This window comes from Lithobates pipiens, unplaced genomic scaffold (assembly GCF_037356315.1).
Source record: "Lithobates pipiens isolate NorthernLeopardFrog02 unplaced genomic scaffold, aLitPip1_a1.2 Scaffold_25, whole genome shotgun sequence".
NCBI lineage: Eukaryota > Metazoa > Chordata > Amphibia > Anura > Ranidae > Lithobates > Lithobates pipiens.
Window position 1 is genome coordinate 82,288,217 of NW_027507787.1, and position 14,491 is coordinate 82,302,707.

General features: G+C 39.5%; 1 protein-coding gene across 2 annotated transcripts in view; it reads left to right on the top strand.

Moving 5' to 3' along the window:
* The first annotated feature begins 4,557 nt into the window (after positions 1-4,557).
* LDB3 (LIM domain binding 3) overlaps positions 4,558-14,491 on the top strand; it is a 163,550-nt gene continuing 153,616 nt past the window's right edge. For both annotated transcript variants that reach the window (XM_077454606.1, XM_077454607.1), the window contains exon 1: positions 4,558-4,674. In XM_077454606.1, the coding sequence (XP_077310732.1) occupies positions 4,578-4,674 (97 nt within the window). In that variant the 5' untranslated portion in view covers positions 4,558-4,577. The remainder of the gene's footprint in view (positions 4,675-14,491) is intronic.

Here is a 14,491-nt window from a genome sequence, read left to right on the forward strand (position 1 = left end):
CTCATTCCTGCAAGCATGTATCGCCTTCATCGGCTCCAGTTATGCTGCTGCTATATTGCTGATCCAAAAGCTGGCGTGGATGTACCATCTTTCAAAAGGGCTTCATTTTTCAACAGTCCACCTTTAGCAAATATTTTTTTTTTGAGATTTTGTGAAAAGGGCTCCTATGAGTAACACTAATTTAAAATCCAATGAAAAGAAATTATAGCAGACTTTATATATGATACAAATGGTATACATTTACACATCTGAAAGATATGCTAACACTTGGATTTTTACACAAGTGGACCCTGCAACACTTTCTTGCTTCCATCTTTGCCCTATAAGATCGTAGATAGCTATCTTACTTTCCTGAAACCAGGCAGAGTAACAGCATTGCTAATAAGACACAATTTTATGGCAAACTTATGACTAGTATAAGATATGCATTCCATCTGTGAGGCATTACTGAACAATAATAGTTTGCGTTCATATTCATAGTAGTGCTGTGATGTGAAAGGGGATGTCCTGATATTAGATGACAACATTGTCATTGTAGTTTTAGGGAAAAGTTTAAGGTGTATACATTTAAAAAATTGAGTGGAGGCTCTATAATCCTCATGAATAACTAATCTTTTTTGTGGTGTTTCCCATAAGTAATGTATATGGATAAACTAATGGAACCTGGGCAGTTTTGTTTATCCCTAATTGTCAGCTCGAGGACCTAGCAGCATCGCGAACCACAAGGGAAAGGGGTCTCTATTTTGTGTAAGCTCCAAGTAATGATTTGAAGCTCACACAGGGCTTCCCCCTCTTTGACCTTCACTGTCGAATGTGGAATTGAAGTTGTGCAAGGAGGGCAAGTATGTTCTGCTAATGCCCTAATTAAAAAAAAAAAAAAAAAAAAACTGTTCCTTTGTACTACTTGGGTTCACTTTAAGGCTGCTTTCACACTGAGGTGCTTTACAGGTGCTATAGCACTAAAATAGCGCCTGCATAGAGCCTGTAAAGAGCCTCTCCTCTCACTTTAATGTGAAAGCCTGAATGCTTTCACACTGGAGCGGTGCGCTGGCACAACGCAAAAAAAGTCCTGCAAGCCGCATCTTTGAGGTGCTGTAGGAGCGGTGCATACACTGCTCCTACAGCGCCCCTGCCCACTTTGTGGGCGCATTTAACCCTTTTTTGGCCATTAGTGGGGGGGTTAAAAGCACCCCACTAGTGGGCAAAAAGTTCCACAAAAACTATGGAAACTGCCGATGCCCCCAACGCCCCAGTGTGAAAGTAGCCTAAGTTTCTTTCTCAATCACTTACCGTACTACAAATTTTCTCTTTTATTAAACTTTTCCTTTCTTTGTGGGCCCAAGGCATGGTGCCTTCACATTCAAAAAGGGGAAATAGGGAAAGTTTTCTTAACATTTAATTAGATTTAAATGTATATTATTCTTTGATGTGAAACCAGTACCAATAGTTTAACTCCCTAATGACATTATTACTGCATTATAAATGAAATTATTACTGCATTATAAATGAAATTATTACTGCATTATAACTATAAGGAAAAAATTATAAGCAAACATAAGCATACAGGAAAGTTGTTACGTTGCCTGTATAAATAAGCAAAAAAAAATATATAAAATCAGTTGGATTAGAGGACTACCCTCCCCAATACCATGTTCTTTTGATGCACATTCTCATTGTTGCAAGACTCAGCATCGCTAGAAAATGTAAAGGTGCTCTTCCTCCACTGCTCCATGACACCATACAGACCCCCAAGGAACACTATCTCATGGAATTAGCTTTCTTCAAATCTCAGCTTCAGCTTGCAAAATTCCATGAAAACTGGGAACTTTAGAAGCACCCCCCTCCCCCTTCATTCATCCCCCTTGACATTTTTCGTGTTTTGTTGCCTCACAACCTGGAATTAACATGGATTGTTTGAGGATTTGCATCATTTAATTTACAGAACATGCCCACAACTTGGAAGATGTTTTTTTTTTTATTGTGAAGCAAACAACAAATAGGACAAAATAACAGAGAGAGTCAATGTGCATAACTATTCACTCCTCTATACTTTGTAGAGCCACCTTTTGCGGCTATTATAGCTCCAAGTCCCTTTGAATTAGTCTCTATGAGCTTGCCCCATCTTATCACTGGGATTTTTTACCCATTCCTTCTTGCAAAACTGCTCCAGTTCCTTCAAGTTGGATGGTTTGTGCTTGTGAACAGCAATCTTTAAGTCTGACCACAGATTTTGGATTGGATTGAGGTCTGGGCTTTGACTAGGCCATTCTAACACATTTACATGTTTTCCCTTAAACCACTGAAGTATTGCTTTAGCAGTGTGTTTGGGGTCATTGTCCTCCTGAAAGGTGAACCTCCATCCTAGCCTCAAATCACACACAGTGTTACAGGTTTTACTCAAGAATATCCCTGTATATAGCACCATCCATCTTTCCCTTAACTCTGACCAGTTACAGTCCGGACTGCTGAAAAACATCCCCACAGCATGATGCTCCCACCGCCATATATCACTGTGGATGGTGTTCTTTGGGTGATGTGATGGGTTTGCTTCAAACATAGCATTTTCTTTGATGGCCAAAAAGTTAAATTTTAGTCTCACCAGACCAGAGCACCTTTCTCCATACATTTTGAGAGTCTCCCACATGCCTTTTCGAAAACTCAAAACGGTCCATTTTGTTTTTTGATGAAGGTAATGGCTTTCTTCTGGCCACTCTGCCATAAAGCCCAACTCTATGGAGCACATGGCTTATTGTCATCCTATGTACAGATACTCCAGTCTCTGCTATGGAACTCTGCAGCTCCTCCAGGGTTACCTTAGGTCTCTGTGCTGCCTCTCCGATTAATGCCCTCCTTGCCCGGACTGTGAGTTTTGGTGCGTGGCTGTCTCTTGGCAGGTTTGCTGTTGTGCCATGTTCTTTCCATTTGGTTATGATAGATTTGATGGTGCTCCTAGGGCTCATCAAAGATGTGGATATTTTTTTTATAGCCTAACCCTGACTTGTACTTCTCAACAACATTGTCCCTTACTTACCATTTGGAGAGCTCCTTGATCTTCATGGCAGTGTTTGGTTAGTGGTGCCTCTTGCTTAGATGTTGCAGCCTCTGGGGAGTTTCAAAAAGGTGTGTATATGTAATGACAGATCATGTGACACTTAGATTGCACACAGGTGGACATCATTTAACTAATTATGTGACTTCTGAAGGTGATTGGTTGCAACAGAGCTTTTTATGGGCTTCATAACAAAGGTGGTGAATACATACACATTCCAATTATCATTTTTTTATTTCTGAAAAACTGTTTTATGTATATCATTTTCTAATTTTACTTCACCAACTTTGTGTTCTGATCCATCACATATAATTCAGATTAAAAAAAGTTACGCATAAATGTTACATTGACTGATGCATCCCTAATCCTACTTCTTACCAGTCAATCATGCTGCAAACTGTCAGACAGCATTACTGAACCCCCTGCTTTCCTCCTGTCACAACAACACTACTTATACAGATAAGTCATGTCTTGTTCACCTAATCATATCTCTCACCTTATTTAAGGTAACTTTTTACATTATGTACTTTGGAATTGTCATAGCAATTAACTGTTTTTTTATTTCCCTTTTTTTGTCACGAAACTTTAAATAAAGGTAAAAATATAAAACCTGTTGCATGCATGTCCTTCATAAATTATTATTAAACTGTTATACTTTTCTTGTGAAATTTGTTTATTGAATTTTAACAATTAGTATACATACATGTACATATGGTGGCAGCAAAAGAAAAGATCACATATATGGTGATAATTTTGGGTTGTACCGGTAGTTCCAACATAAACTAAAAGTAGTTTAACTAAAACAATTTTAGCAAGGATATAACTATTCAAAAGATTGTGTCATACATTGTATAAGAGAGGATAAAACCAACTTAGACCAGGTTAATATAAGATGTTAATATAATTCTTAAAAAGTCTTAATTATTATCAAGAGTATAGTTTTAAAAATAATAATAATTTATTATAGAATCTAAAATCTTATACTACATATTGGAACCTATGTACAATTTGTATAATGATAACCAAGGAAATAAAACTTCTGCTACCATAACTATATAAAGAGTAAATTGAAAGAGGAGCAAGAGATAGAGAATAGGGGGGGGGAGGGGGGGAGTAGAAGAGAGAAAGAAGATAAAACAAAAAGTAATCTTAGGTAGTAGAAAAAATAGGTAGGGAAGAAAGAAATGAGAGGTAGTAGGGGTCCCCGGGGTAGTACATGGTAATAAACACATATCATTAATGCAAAGAATGGAAGTATAAATCGCAATTACCAACGTCTTAGTAGGGAAGCATTAAAATTGGAAGGCAAAAAGTGAGTCACTAGGGATTACATATTTTCTCAAAGTTGGATATTTTATCTTGAGTTATAACCTCTGTTTTGGCATGGATCATTGCTTGATTGACTCTATTTTTAGTTTCAGCAATTATTAAGATCTGTTATCATTTTCATATAGGGCCCGGAACTTTTTAAAGATATAATTGGAACTGTAAAGAGTCCACCTTAAGAACTCCCCCCCTCCTCGTGAACATGACGTCACGCTGGATGCAGGGATCAGATAAATGTGCTTATGGAGCAACTGTTGAGCCACAAGAGCACCAGAAGGGATCTGCAGAACAGCTCCCAGGTAGAATCTAATGCATTACTGTCTATCTGACAAAACTAACACCTCTTCCAGAGGGGACACAGGACATCTACCACCAGCATTTTCCCTTCTAACTCGTTGCATGATGCAGCTCTTAGCATTTCTATTCTTCTAAACAGTGCCTTACAGTTCATGTTGTTTGCTTTTTCTTTGCCTGTGCTTGCTGTGCCAGCCGGGACTTACAGCAGCACATTTGTTCGTCTAATCACAGGGGATCAGCTGTTAACAGACTGCATAGAGACTGATGCTGCTGTGTAGGACAGCAGAATTATCACTTACATTGTATTAACATTAATATCAGCCCTTTACGTTATGCTTTAACTTGTCTAACTAGCAAAACTACTTTTCCTCCAAAGCAGCACTAATAATGTACAGATGAAGAGGTTAATATGATGACACCTAACAATAAGTACATTTGTTTGCAGTAATCATTGTGAGATTATTTAAAGGACATTTACTTATCCTGATACTGATATACAGTAAAAGGGACAGTCGCAATAATAGAGATAACAGAACAATTGTTCACATATTAGTTCTCATTATTCTGACTGCACTAGACTGCATAAAGCCAAAATAGTGTTTTCTATGCTTTGGTACACTTTAATGATTTTTGTACAATATTATTTAATAAATGTCCATGTGTCAGTATATAAATGTCACATATCCTGTTTTGGATGATGTACGCGAATTCAAATGCTGCTTATGTTCCTTTTATACTTAAAATTTCGTTACACACATTTAAAAATGAACACATTTTTAAAAATATTAAAAAAATATAAATTATAAAAATTAAAAAACTTTCCAATTTAGGCCTTAGAATTGCCTTGCTTTTTCACTTAAAGTGGTCGTAAACCCTAGCATAAAAAAAAACCTGCACGACAAAGGCATAATGAGCGAGTATGCATAGCATACTAGATCATTATGTATTACTTACCTTAGATCGAAGCCCCCGCAGCGGTCTTTGTTCACTGCTCTGCCCGATGACATCGCTCCTGGGGTTACTTCCTGTGATTGGCCATGCATGTGCGCGGGAGTCGCTGGTAATGGCACACTCACTGAAGCAAAGGCATGTATGTGCTGTTGCTTCCGTTTGCTTCAGTGCGCATGTGCTGATGACGTCGGCACATGCAAATACAGGGGATATCTCCGAAATCGTTCAGGTTTAGGAGATATCCAGGGTAGCTACAGGTAAGCCTTAGTATAGGCTTACCTGTAGCAAAAAAGCTTAAAGTGCTAACTGTACACTACTCTGAACCAAAATGATTAAAATTGTCAGATTACACACAGGCAATTTTTTTGTACGGAATTATTGCTGCTACAAATTGCTAAAGTCATCGATAAATCATAATTTGTATGTAGTGATTTAATTGCTAGAGGTGCTGGTTATTTACTACAGCATTGGGTTGTGCTCTACTAAAAATCGTTCCACTTCAGCAATTGTAGCCAAGCATAGTGACTGTTACAACATTTCATACATTTTTTTAGCAATTTTGCCACCAAGCCAAAACCCTAATGAATCTTGATTGTTGAGCGACAGATTGACTGTTACTCAGTGACTGAGTGAATTGCATTAAAAATTTCCCATAGAGAATAATTATGCTTTCTTAGTGGCAAGTCGCTGTAATGAAGCGAGTTGGAGGAGGGGCTTAAATCGTGGGAAAATAGCCTGTGTATCGTCAGCCATGGTCAATAAGAAAAAGATATTATTTCTCCTTTCTCCAAAAGAACTATCCAATAACTTAAGCAGGCCTATTGATTATGTGAAAAATAAATAAGGCGATATTTGTACTAATCAATAATAACCAAAGACATGTTAGATTACTGTAGTAAATTTAGTTAATCAAAGTTTTGTGGCTGGTTACTATTTGCTAGTATAATTTAGGCTGGCCAAACACTTCACAATTTTATTGTACAATTACCTTTAGGCCCCTTTCACACGGCCGGAATTCCTGCAGCAAGAATCTGTGGATTCATGCTGCTGGAACAACCCGCCTTATGTGTTTCTGCATTGGCTGATCAACCCATTTAAACTAACAGTGGGCTGAAACAGCCGCTGCTGATCGCATGTAGCTGCACACAGAGCGGTTAGCTGTGGTTGGAGACAGATGCAGTCAGCTGCGTCCAGGCTTGGACATCTGTCCCTATATGCTGCTAATCACTCTTTATGCGACTACATGTAATCAGCATTGGCCGCTGTCAAACCCACATTAATTTAAATGGGCTGGGCAGCCAATGCTGATCAGATGATATGGCCATTCCAGCAGCAAGAATCCCCAGCTTCTTGATGAAGGAATCCAGCAGCTTCAACAAACCGGCCGTGTGAAAGGGACCTCAGAGCTACTGACAGCTTTGTAGTGCAAAAGCCTGCATGATTGTCAAATGAAGTGTGCAGATAGGTTTGCACAGTGATTGTTCAATGATACTATAACATGCACCACCAGCTAAACATATTTCCAATACCCTATCAAATAATTCCGAAGCTACTTCATAACACTCTTCTGTAACATACTGATTTACAAATCCTGCTTTTCAGAGAATGGTAATGTCCACTCAGACACTGTTGCCCAATTTGGGAAATTCTATAGATCTGTACACAATTTATGAGCTGATAAAAATAGTGCCTATGAACTTAGATGGAATATTTCTTTATTATAGGAATTTATGACCAAATATGTAAATAAAGGAAAACCACAGTCCAATGTGCAATGCTACTGAGGCCTTGTTCCCAGACTTTTCCAGGGTTATATAAAGAGGGCTTTTAATACTGAGTGACTTGCTATTAAGCGTATAAATACCCATTTATATGACCAGCTAACATGACTGCCCAGCCAAAGTATAGCAAGACCATTTTACTCTTCAAGTGTAACTAAACCCAAACTTTTTTTATAGTTTTGGATAAAGTAGTGAAGGGTTAGAACCACGGTTACGTTTATATAGCTGTCCACATGCCCGTTAGGAAGAGTCACTCAATTTCTTTTGTCCTAGTGACCACTGGGACTGAAAGAGAGAATAATCGACAGTATGATTTGTAACAATAACAGAGGGGAAAAATTCCAATGGCAACTGTCCAGGTGGGGGGTTTCCTCACTTTCCTGTCACTTCCTGTTGTGTCTACCGGGACAGAAAAAGTGAAGGGAAATCTCCCCAATAGGACACAGATAGCAAAAAAGACAACTAGCAGTTAGCAGGAAGTTTTTTTTTTTTTACCTTAAAGCAGAGAATGCAAAAAGTAAAATACAGTTTGAGTTTAGAATCACTTTAAGTCAACTCTTAGCATGTGTAATTTTGCTTTACCTGGGTCATGAAGGGAGTATGAGGGAGTGTAGATAACCAAATATTCTGTTAGATAAGGCCCACTTTATTTAGAGTTTTGATAATACGTAGGTAACTTTGAAAGGATAAATTTCATTTAAATGGAAACCAAAAGGTGGTCAATGATAGATGCCTTCATGTTTCTATCATGAAAAGTGTATTTAATGAAAATTACCAGGTTAGTTTTTCTATGCAGTGGTGAGCATCATGGGGATTGCATAGAAAAAGTATGTAGGCATAGGACACACACCCTCCCACGCCCCCTTAAAGGATAATTATACAAAAAAAAAGCCCACAAGTGCTTCTACTATTCCTTTATTCAGGCCTTTGAAATTTACAAATGCAGCAATTTTGACATTTGAAAGAAAAATAGTGCATTTTATATACAATTATATTGGTCAGAACAAAATCAAGGACAAATGAAGAGAGGGACTTTTTTCCAAATCAGGGACAGTCCCTTGAAATGAGGGACAGTTGGGAGGTATGGGTGGTGGCAAGTTTTAATCCCGACATAATATGATACAATGTGAACTAGTACATGCCTTAGTAGCTTCTTTACATGCCGTAGACGTGATCACGACTGCATTTCATGTACATCCCACTGCAGAATGAAAAACTATGCAACTGTACAAATGTTTAATTGTACAGATAACATTATTATACTGCACACCAACATGTTAGTGATATCTTTGTACAGTAAAACCAAAAACTAACACCCAAAGCTATTTATATTCACAGCATAGTTTAGACAGGAGGAAAAGACAGCCCTGTTTCAGACAGGCGTGGACTCAGCTTTCACATTGCCCAACTGAAGACCTAATGGTCTGACCAGCTGCTCTGGACAACTCTGAGGAGCTGGATTCAATGAGATCTGCTCCCTGACTTCCTCTACAATCAATGCCAGCAATGAAAGCTGTACAGAGAGATTGATTACAGCAGCACCTGTCACATAGCACGCATTCAAAGCTAGACTGTGTGACAAGCGTAGAAGAGAACTGTATAAAACACACTTTAAACGACTCCTGAGCCTGAAATTCAAGTCACTTTACCTAAATAAGCCTTTGAAATCATTTACCGCTAAACATGCTATCCCTAGTCATTATGGTGAAGATATATTTTTATATATGCCAACTGCCCTACAACAGACATGTCAGTTTATTTGGCATGACAGCTGAACATGTAACTGACCTGACAGTTAAAAATTCTCCTTCCAAAAATACTGAACTAACATTCAAAACCAAATGCATCCTCTCTGACAACTGTAGATCCACTGAGGTTCCTCTAATGATCTCCTCTTTGCTCTTCCCTTTTGTTGTAACATGCTGAAATTCCAGCTAACTTCAACAGAAGGGTGTTATGTCAACCACACAGGTAGAGCTAACAGTGGTGAAGGAAAAAGACTGGATTACTGTACAGAATTTATCTATTCATTCAGTTTAGTCCACATTAAAGGAAATGTTGGGGATGCCATTGTTGACCTGCTTAGTTGACTCTCACTTGAATACATTCTTGGTGACTGACCTGAGATGAGTATGTGTCAAATCTTCCATATCTGTGGCTCAGAAAGAATCAAAGACATTAGATCAACATGGCTATTAGTATTTTTAGAATAAGAAAGCAGTAATGGCAGCTTCCAGGTTTCTCTAGCACTACGCTTCTTTTAAGTGTATGCAAACCCCTAAAAAGGAACCTGCCTTATTTGTACTCTTTTGGTTGTTAAACATACAGTTGACATTGTTTTACCTGTTTAATAAATGCAAAAAAATACCCAATAACCCTGCCAGAAATCAAATGAGTTGATAAAGTGCAGGTTTAGCATCATTGAGCACAGCTCTCCCAGCGCCTGGAAATGTGTTACTAGCTGGATCTTATTCTAAAAAAATTGCAACGCATTGAATAAATATGTAACAATGTGACAAATAATGCTAAGCAACTTATAGTGTGCAATCCTAGACATTATCTTCACAAAATATATCCCACACACAACAAAACAACATGTGTTGAATTTCCCGTGAAGAAAACAATTTTCACGTGCAAGTGCAATCCTGGATATTGTTTTTTCAAAGTATACTATATATATAATGCTTGAAAAAAATGAACAAAATAATATGTGCTAAGAGTTCATAAAGAAAAGAGAGTCCCAATTCCAAGTGGATACAGAAAGTGCCTGTTCCAATCTTCCCAATACAATTCAGCAAAGATGATGACAATTACACGCATGTAAGTGCGTCATCCCATACCGTGTACAGTGGGAGCTTACCAGATGAGCTTAACCCTTAAATTAAAGAGTGGTCAAAAAAAGCTTTGCAAAGAAGATCCCTCTGGCTATTGTAAACATTCAGGCATGCCATGGTAAATGACTTCCTTGGTTTCTGATGTCAAGTACAAACATATCTCCATCATGAAAAAACCAACAATATAAGTTTAGTTTATTAAAATTACACTTACAAACTCCAACATGTAAGAACAGAGATATACACAGAGATATCCTGATTATGCCCACATCCAAAATGGCTGCTGTGTGGCATGCATGAAGTATGCCCTGGCTCCTCCCGACGCTTTTCATCAGGGAATCTGTTAAACCCCTGATGATGTCACATCAGACAAAATGCACTGGAGGTAGATTGCACACTATACGTTACTTAGCATTTTTGTCACATTATTGTATATTTGTGCATGCGCTGCACATTTTGTGGAATATGTTTTGTATGTCTGGTATCAGGATATTGTGCTAGCTGCTATAGGGCTTTTTTAAGAACCTTGCGCAAATTCCTTATATTTATTATTATTATTTTTTTTATTACTGGCTGGATCACCAGTGAAAAGAAAGACAAATAATCTGAAAAAGGAAAATAATTTAGCCACCATATCTAAGAACTGGTAAGCTGTAATATATACAATTATTAGTTATTGGATGTAGATAATAGGATTTTTAAAACAGCTTACCTGTAAAATCATTTTCTTTGATGTACATCAGGGGACACAGAGCCATAGTAATAATTATGAGGGATATATTGGCGTTTCAGGTGCTGGACACTGGCACGCCCCTTAAGGAGTGAACTTCCCCCATATAACCCCTCCCATTACTGGGAGTCCTCAGTTTTGTAGCCAAGCAATCAAAGTGTATAAGAAGAAAAAGGGAGGGACCTCTGTGTTCCCTGATGTACATCAAAGAAAAGGATTTTACAAGTAAGCTGTTTTAAAAATCCTATTTTCTTTTCTTACTTTGGGGGACACAGAGCCATAGTAATAACTATGTGGGATGTCCCATAGCAATGGCAACTGAAGGGGGAGACAGAATCAAGGAAACAGGAGGCCAGAGGACTCAAAAGCAATATCCTCATGACCTCTAATATTGATTTGAAAAAGAAAAAAAATATCGGATAAACTTCTGAACCAAAGACCAATGTTGAGGTCTTACAGATCTGAGCCATAGAGGCCTGATGATGCACCACCCAAGAGGCACTAATCGCCCTGGATGAATGTGCTCTTAATATGAGAAGGAAGACTTTTCTTCTTTAAGCTGAAGCTTGATCAATCACTTGACAAATCCATTTGGAAAATAGTGGATCTTGATGCTGCATGTCCATATCTTGGACCCTCTGGCAGTACAAACAAAACCTGTGTTTTGCGAACCTGAACGGTCACCCTTAAATAGATTCTGATCGCTCTTACTGCATCAATAGACTGAAGTGCTTTCTCTTCCCCAGATTAAGGCTTAATATCTTGGTTTAAATGAAAACCTGTTACCACTTTTGGTAAGAGTTCAGGATGAGGACATCAAACCACCTCGTCCTTATGCATGATGAAATATGGTTCTTACAAGACAGAGCCATTAGTTCCAATAATCTTCTAGCAGAAAAAATGGTAAGCAAAAAAGATTATCTTTATTGTCAAAGAACCAAGAGAATTTCTCGTAAGGTTCAAACGGCTGATTTAACAAAGCCGACAAGACTAATTTTAAATCCTAAGGATTTAGAGGTGCCCTGATAGGGGGAATAAACCGTGTTACCCCCTGAATAAGCTGCACACCAAGAGTGGGAAGCAAGAGGCTGTAGGAAAATACATTGACGTGGCCTGGATCTGGCTCTTGATAAAAGTCAAGGCCAGCTTCATATTAGATATCATATCCAGGAATCCTGCCTATTGACATACTTCCTGGGGTGCCAACCCCTGGATCCATACCAAGAACCTATGCCTTCCGGATTCTATAGTAATTGATTGTGGAAGCCGGCTTCCTGGCATTAGTCAAAGTAGACACTACTGAAGGAGATCACCCATGATCTTTTATAGAGTGGGATTCAACAGTCAAACCTGTTAAACTCCTTGTCCGTAAAGTAGGATGAAATACCGGACCCTGTGCAAGAAGGTCTGGCTATAATGGCAGAGTCCAAAAGGAACCAAAACCAAAGACATGCAGGTAGGTTAATTGGCTTCTGTCCAAAATTGGCCCTAGTATATGAATGGGGACCTTGGATTGTGGGCTCCTTGAGGGTAGGGACCAATGTGAGTGTGTATTGTACAGGGATAGGGACAATTGTAGACACTCAGGTTGAACTGGATGGACTGGTGTCTTTATTCAACCTTACTAACTATGAAACTATGAAACTATGACTTCAACTGCCCTCTTTATGATCTCAATAAATCAAGATCTTCTGGGACATTCTGGGGCCACTAGAATCACCTCCTTCTGTTCCTGCTTAATCCTGTGGAGAAGGCGCGGAAGTAGCAGAGCTGGAGGAAAGGCATAGATCAGTGAGATCTGATCCCCTGGGAAGACTAATGTGTCTGTTCCGCCTGTTAGCGGACCCCTTGTTTGACATAAAGTTGTCGACCTTATTAATGAATCTGGACGCGAATAGGTCCATGTCTGGAGTACCCCATCTGACATACTGCTAGGAAGATGTTGGGGTGAAGAGATCATTCTCTCAAAATAATTGTTGGCGTCTCAAGTAGTACGTCTGAAATATTAAAATTGCCGATAGGCAAGGAGTGTTGTGTTCTGCCAAAGTTAGAACATTATTCACCTCTTTTTGGGCTGCACAACTTCTCGTGCCTCACCTGGTGATCGATGTAAGCCATCGCCGTGGATCTGTCAGACTGAATCCTGTCAGGACAGTCCTGTAATCTGACCACCAAGATTCTATGGCTAGATGTACTGCCTGAAACTTCCAACAAAGTTGATAGGCAAGGTCCTCTAACCTGGACCATATCCCCTGGACAGAATATTCTTCCAGAGCTGCTCCCCAGCCTAGAAGGCTGGCATCTGTTAACACCTTGCAGGATAAAGATTTTCCCTCCTGCTGTATGAGTCCTCTAGCCTCCTGTTTCCTTGATTCTGTCTCCCCCCTTCAGTTGCCATTGCTATGGGACATCCCACATAGTTATTACTATGGCTCTGTATCCCCCGATGTAAGAAAAGAAAATAGGATTTTTAAAACAGCTTACTTGTAAAATCCTTTACTTTGATGTACATCAGGGGACACAGAGGTTCCTCCCTTCTTCTTATACACTTTGATTGCTTGGCTACAAAACTGAGAATGGTGAGTGCTCAATACAGCCTCCAGTGGTGACACATAGACATGACAACACCGGACATGGAAGGAGAGATTATCTCCCCTACCTTTCCTCACAGCAGGGTTTGTCAGAGTTAAAATAAAACCCAATCTTCGCCCTTCAAGGTAGGCTCCGAGACCTTGAAAGGAAACCTTCAGGAACAGGGGTACACTCAGGTAATCTCGCAATCCTGGACCTGCGAGAAGACCCTGTCAGTAAACTTTTATTGGACTTACTACCAAAAAGTACTGGATCCCAGGGCCCAGCTTAAAAGCATTCGCAAGCAAAACCTTGTATCTTCGGATGACAAGGCCCGGGTACCATTCATTCAGTCCATTACGGAGTCATCAGAACAGATCCAGTCAGGATGGCTGGCTCTCATCAAAGGATTACTGCCTGTGGAGCTCAGTACACACATCCTTACATGTGCCCAACACCTTAGACACTGGTGATAAAACGGAGGACTCCCAGTAATGGGAGGGGTTATATGGGGGAAGTTTACGCCTTAAGGGGCGTGCCCGTGTCCAGCACCTGATATGTCAATATAACCCACATAGTTATTACTATGGCTCTGTGTCCCCTAATGTAAGAAAATAAACTATTTTACTTCCACTCAGAATGGAACAAACAGTTATAGGTCGATATCTTCATTCAAGCCAGCTTTAGGCCTCCTTTGCATTGCATGCCAATATACAAGACCACAGTATGCTTCATTCAGAGGCGTAACTAAAACCTTCAGGGCCGGGTGCAAGAAAGCATGAAGGGCCCCCCTGACCCCGTCCTTCCATCGGTCCCAAGGCACTTCCCTCTGAGCCTGGGGCACTTCCCACTAATCCTAGTGGCATGGCATTATGCACCCTGCTGAACTCAATTCATTCAAGTGAATGGTGTTGCTCTGCAAGCGCCCCACATCTGCATGTAATGCACATGG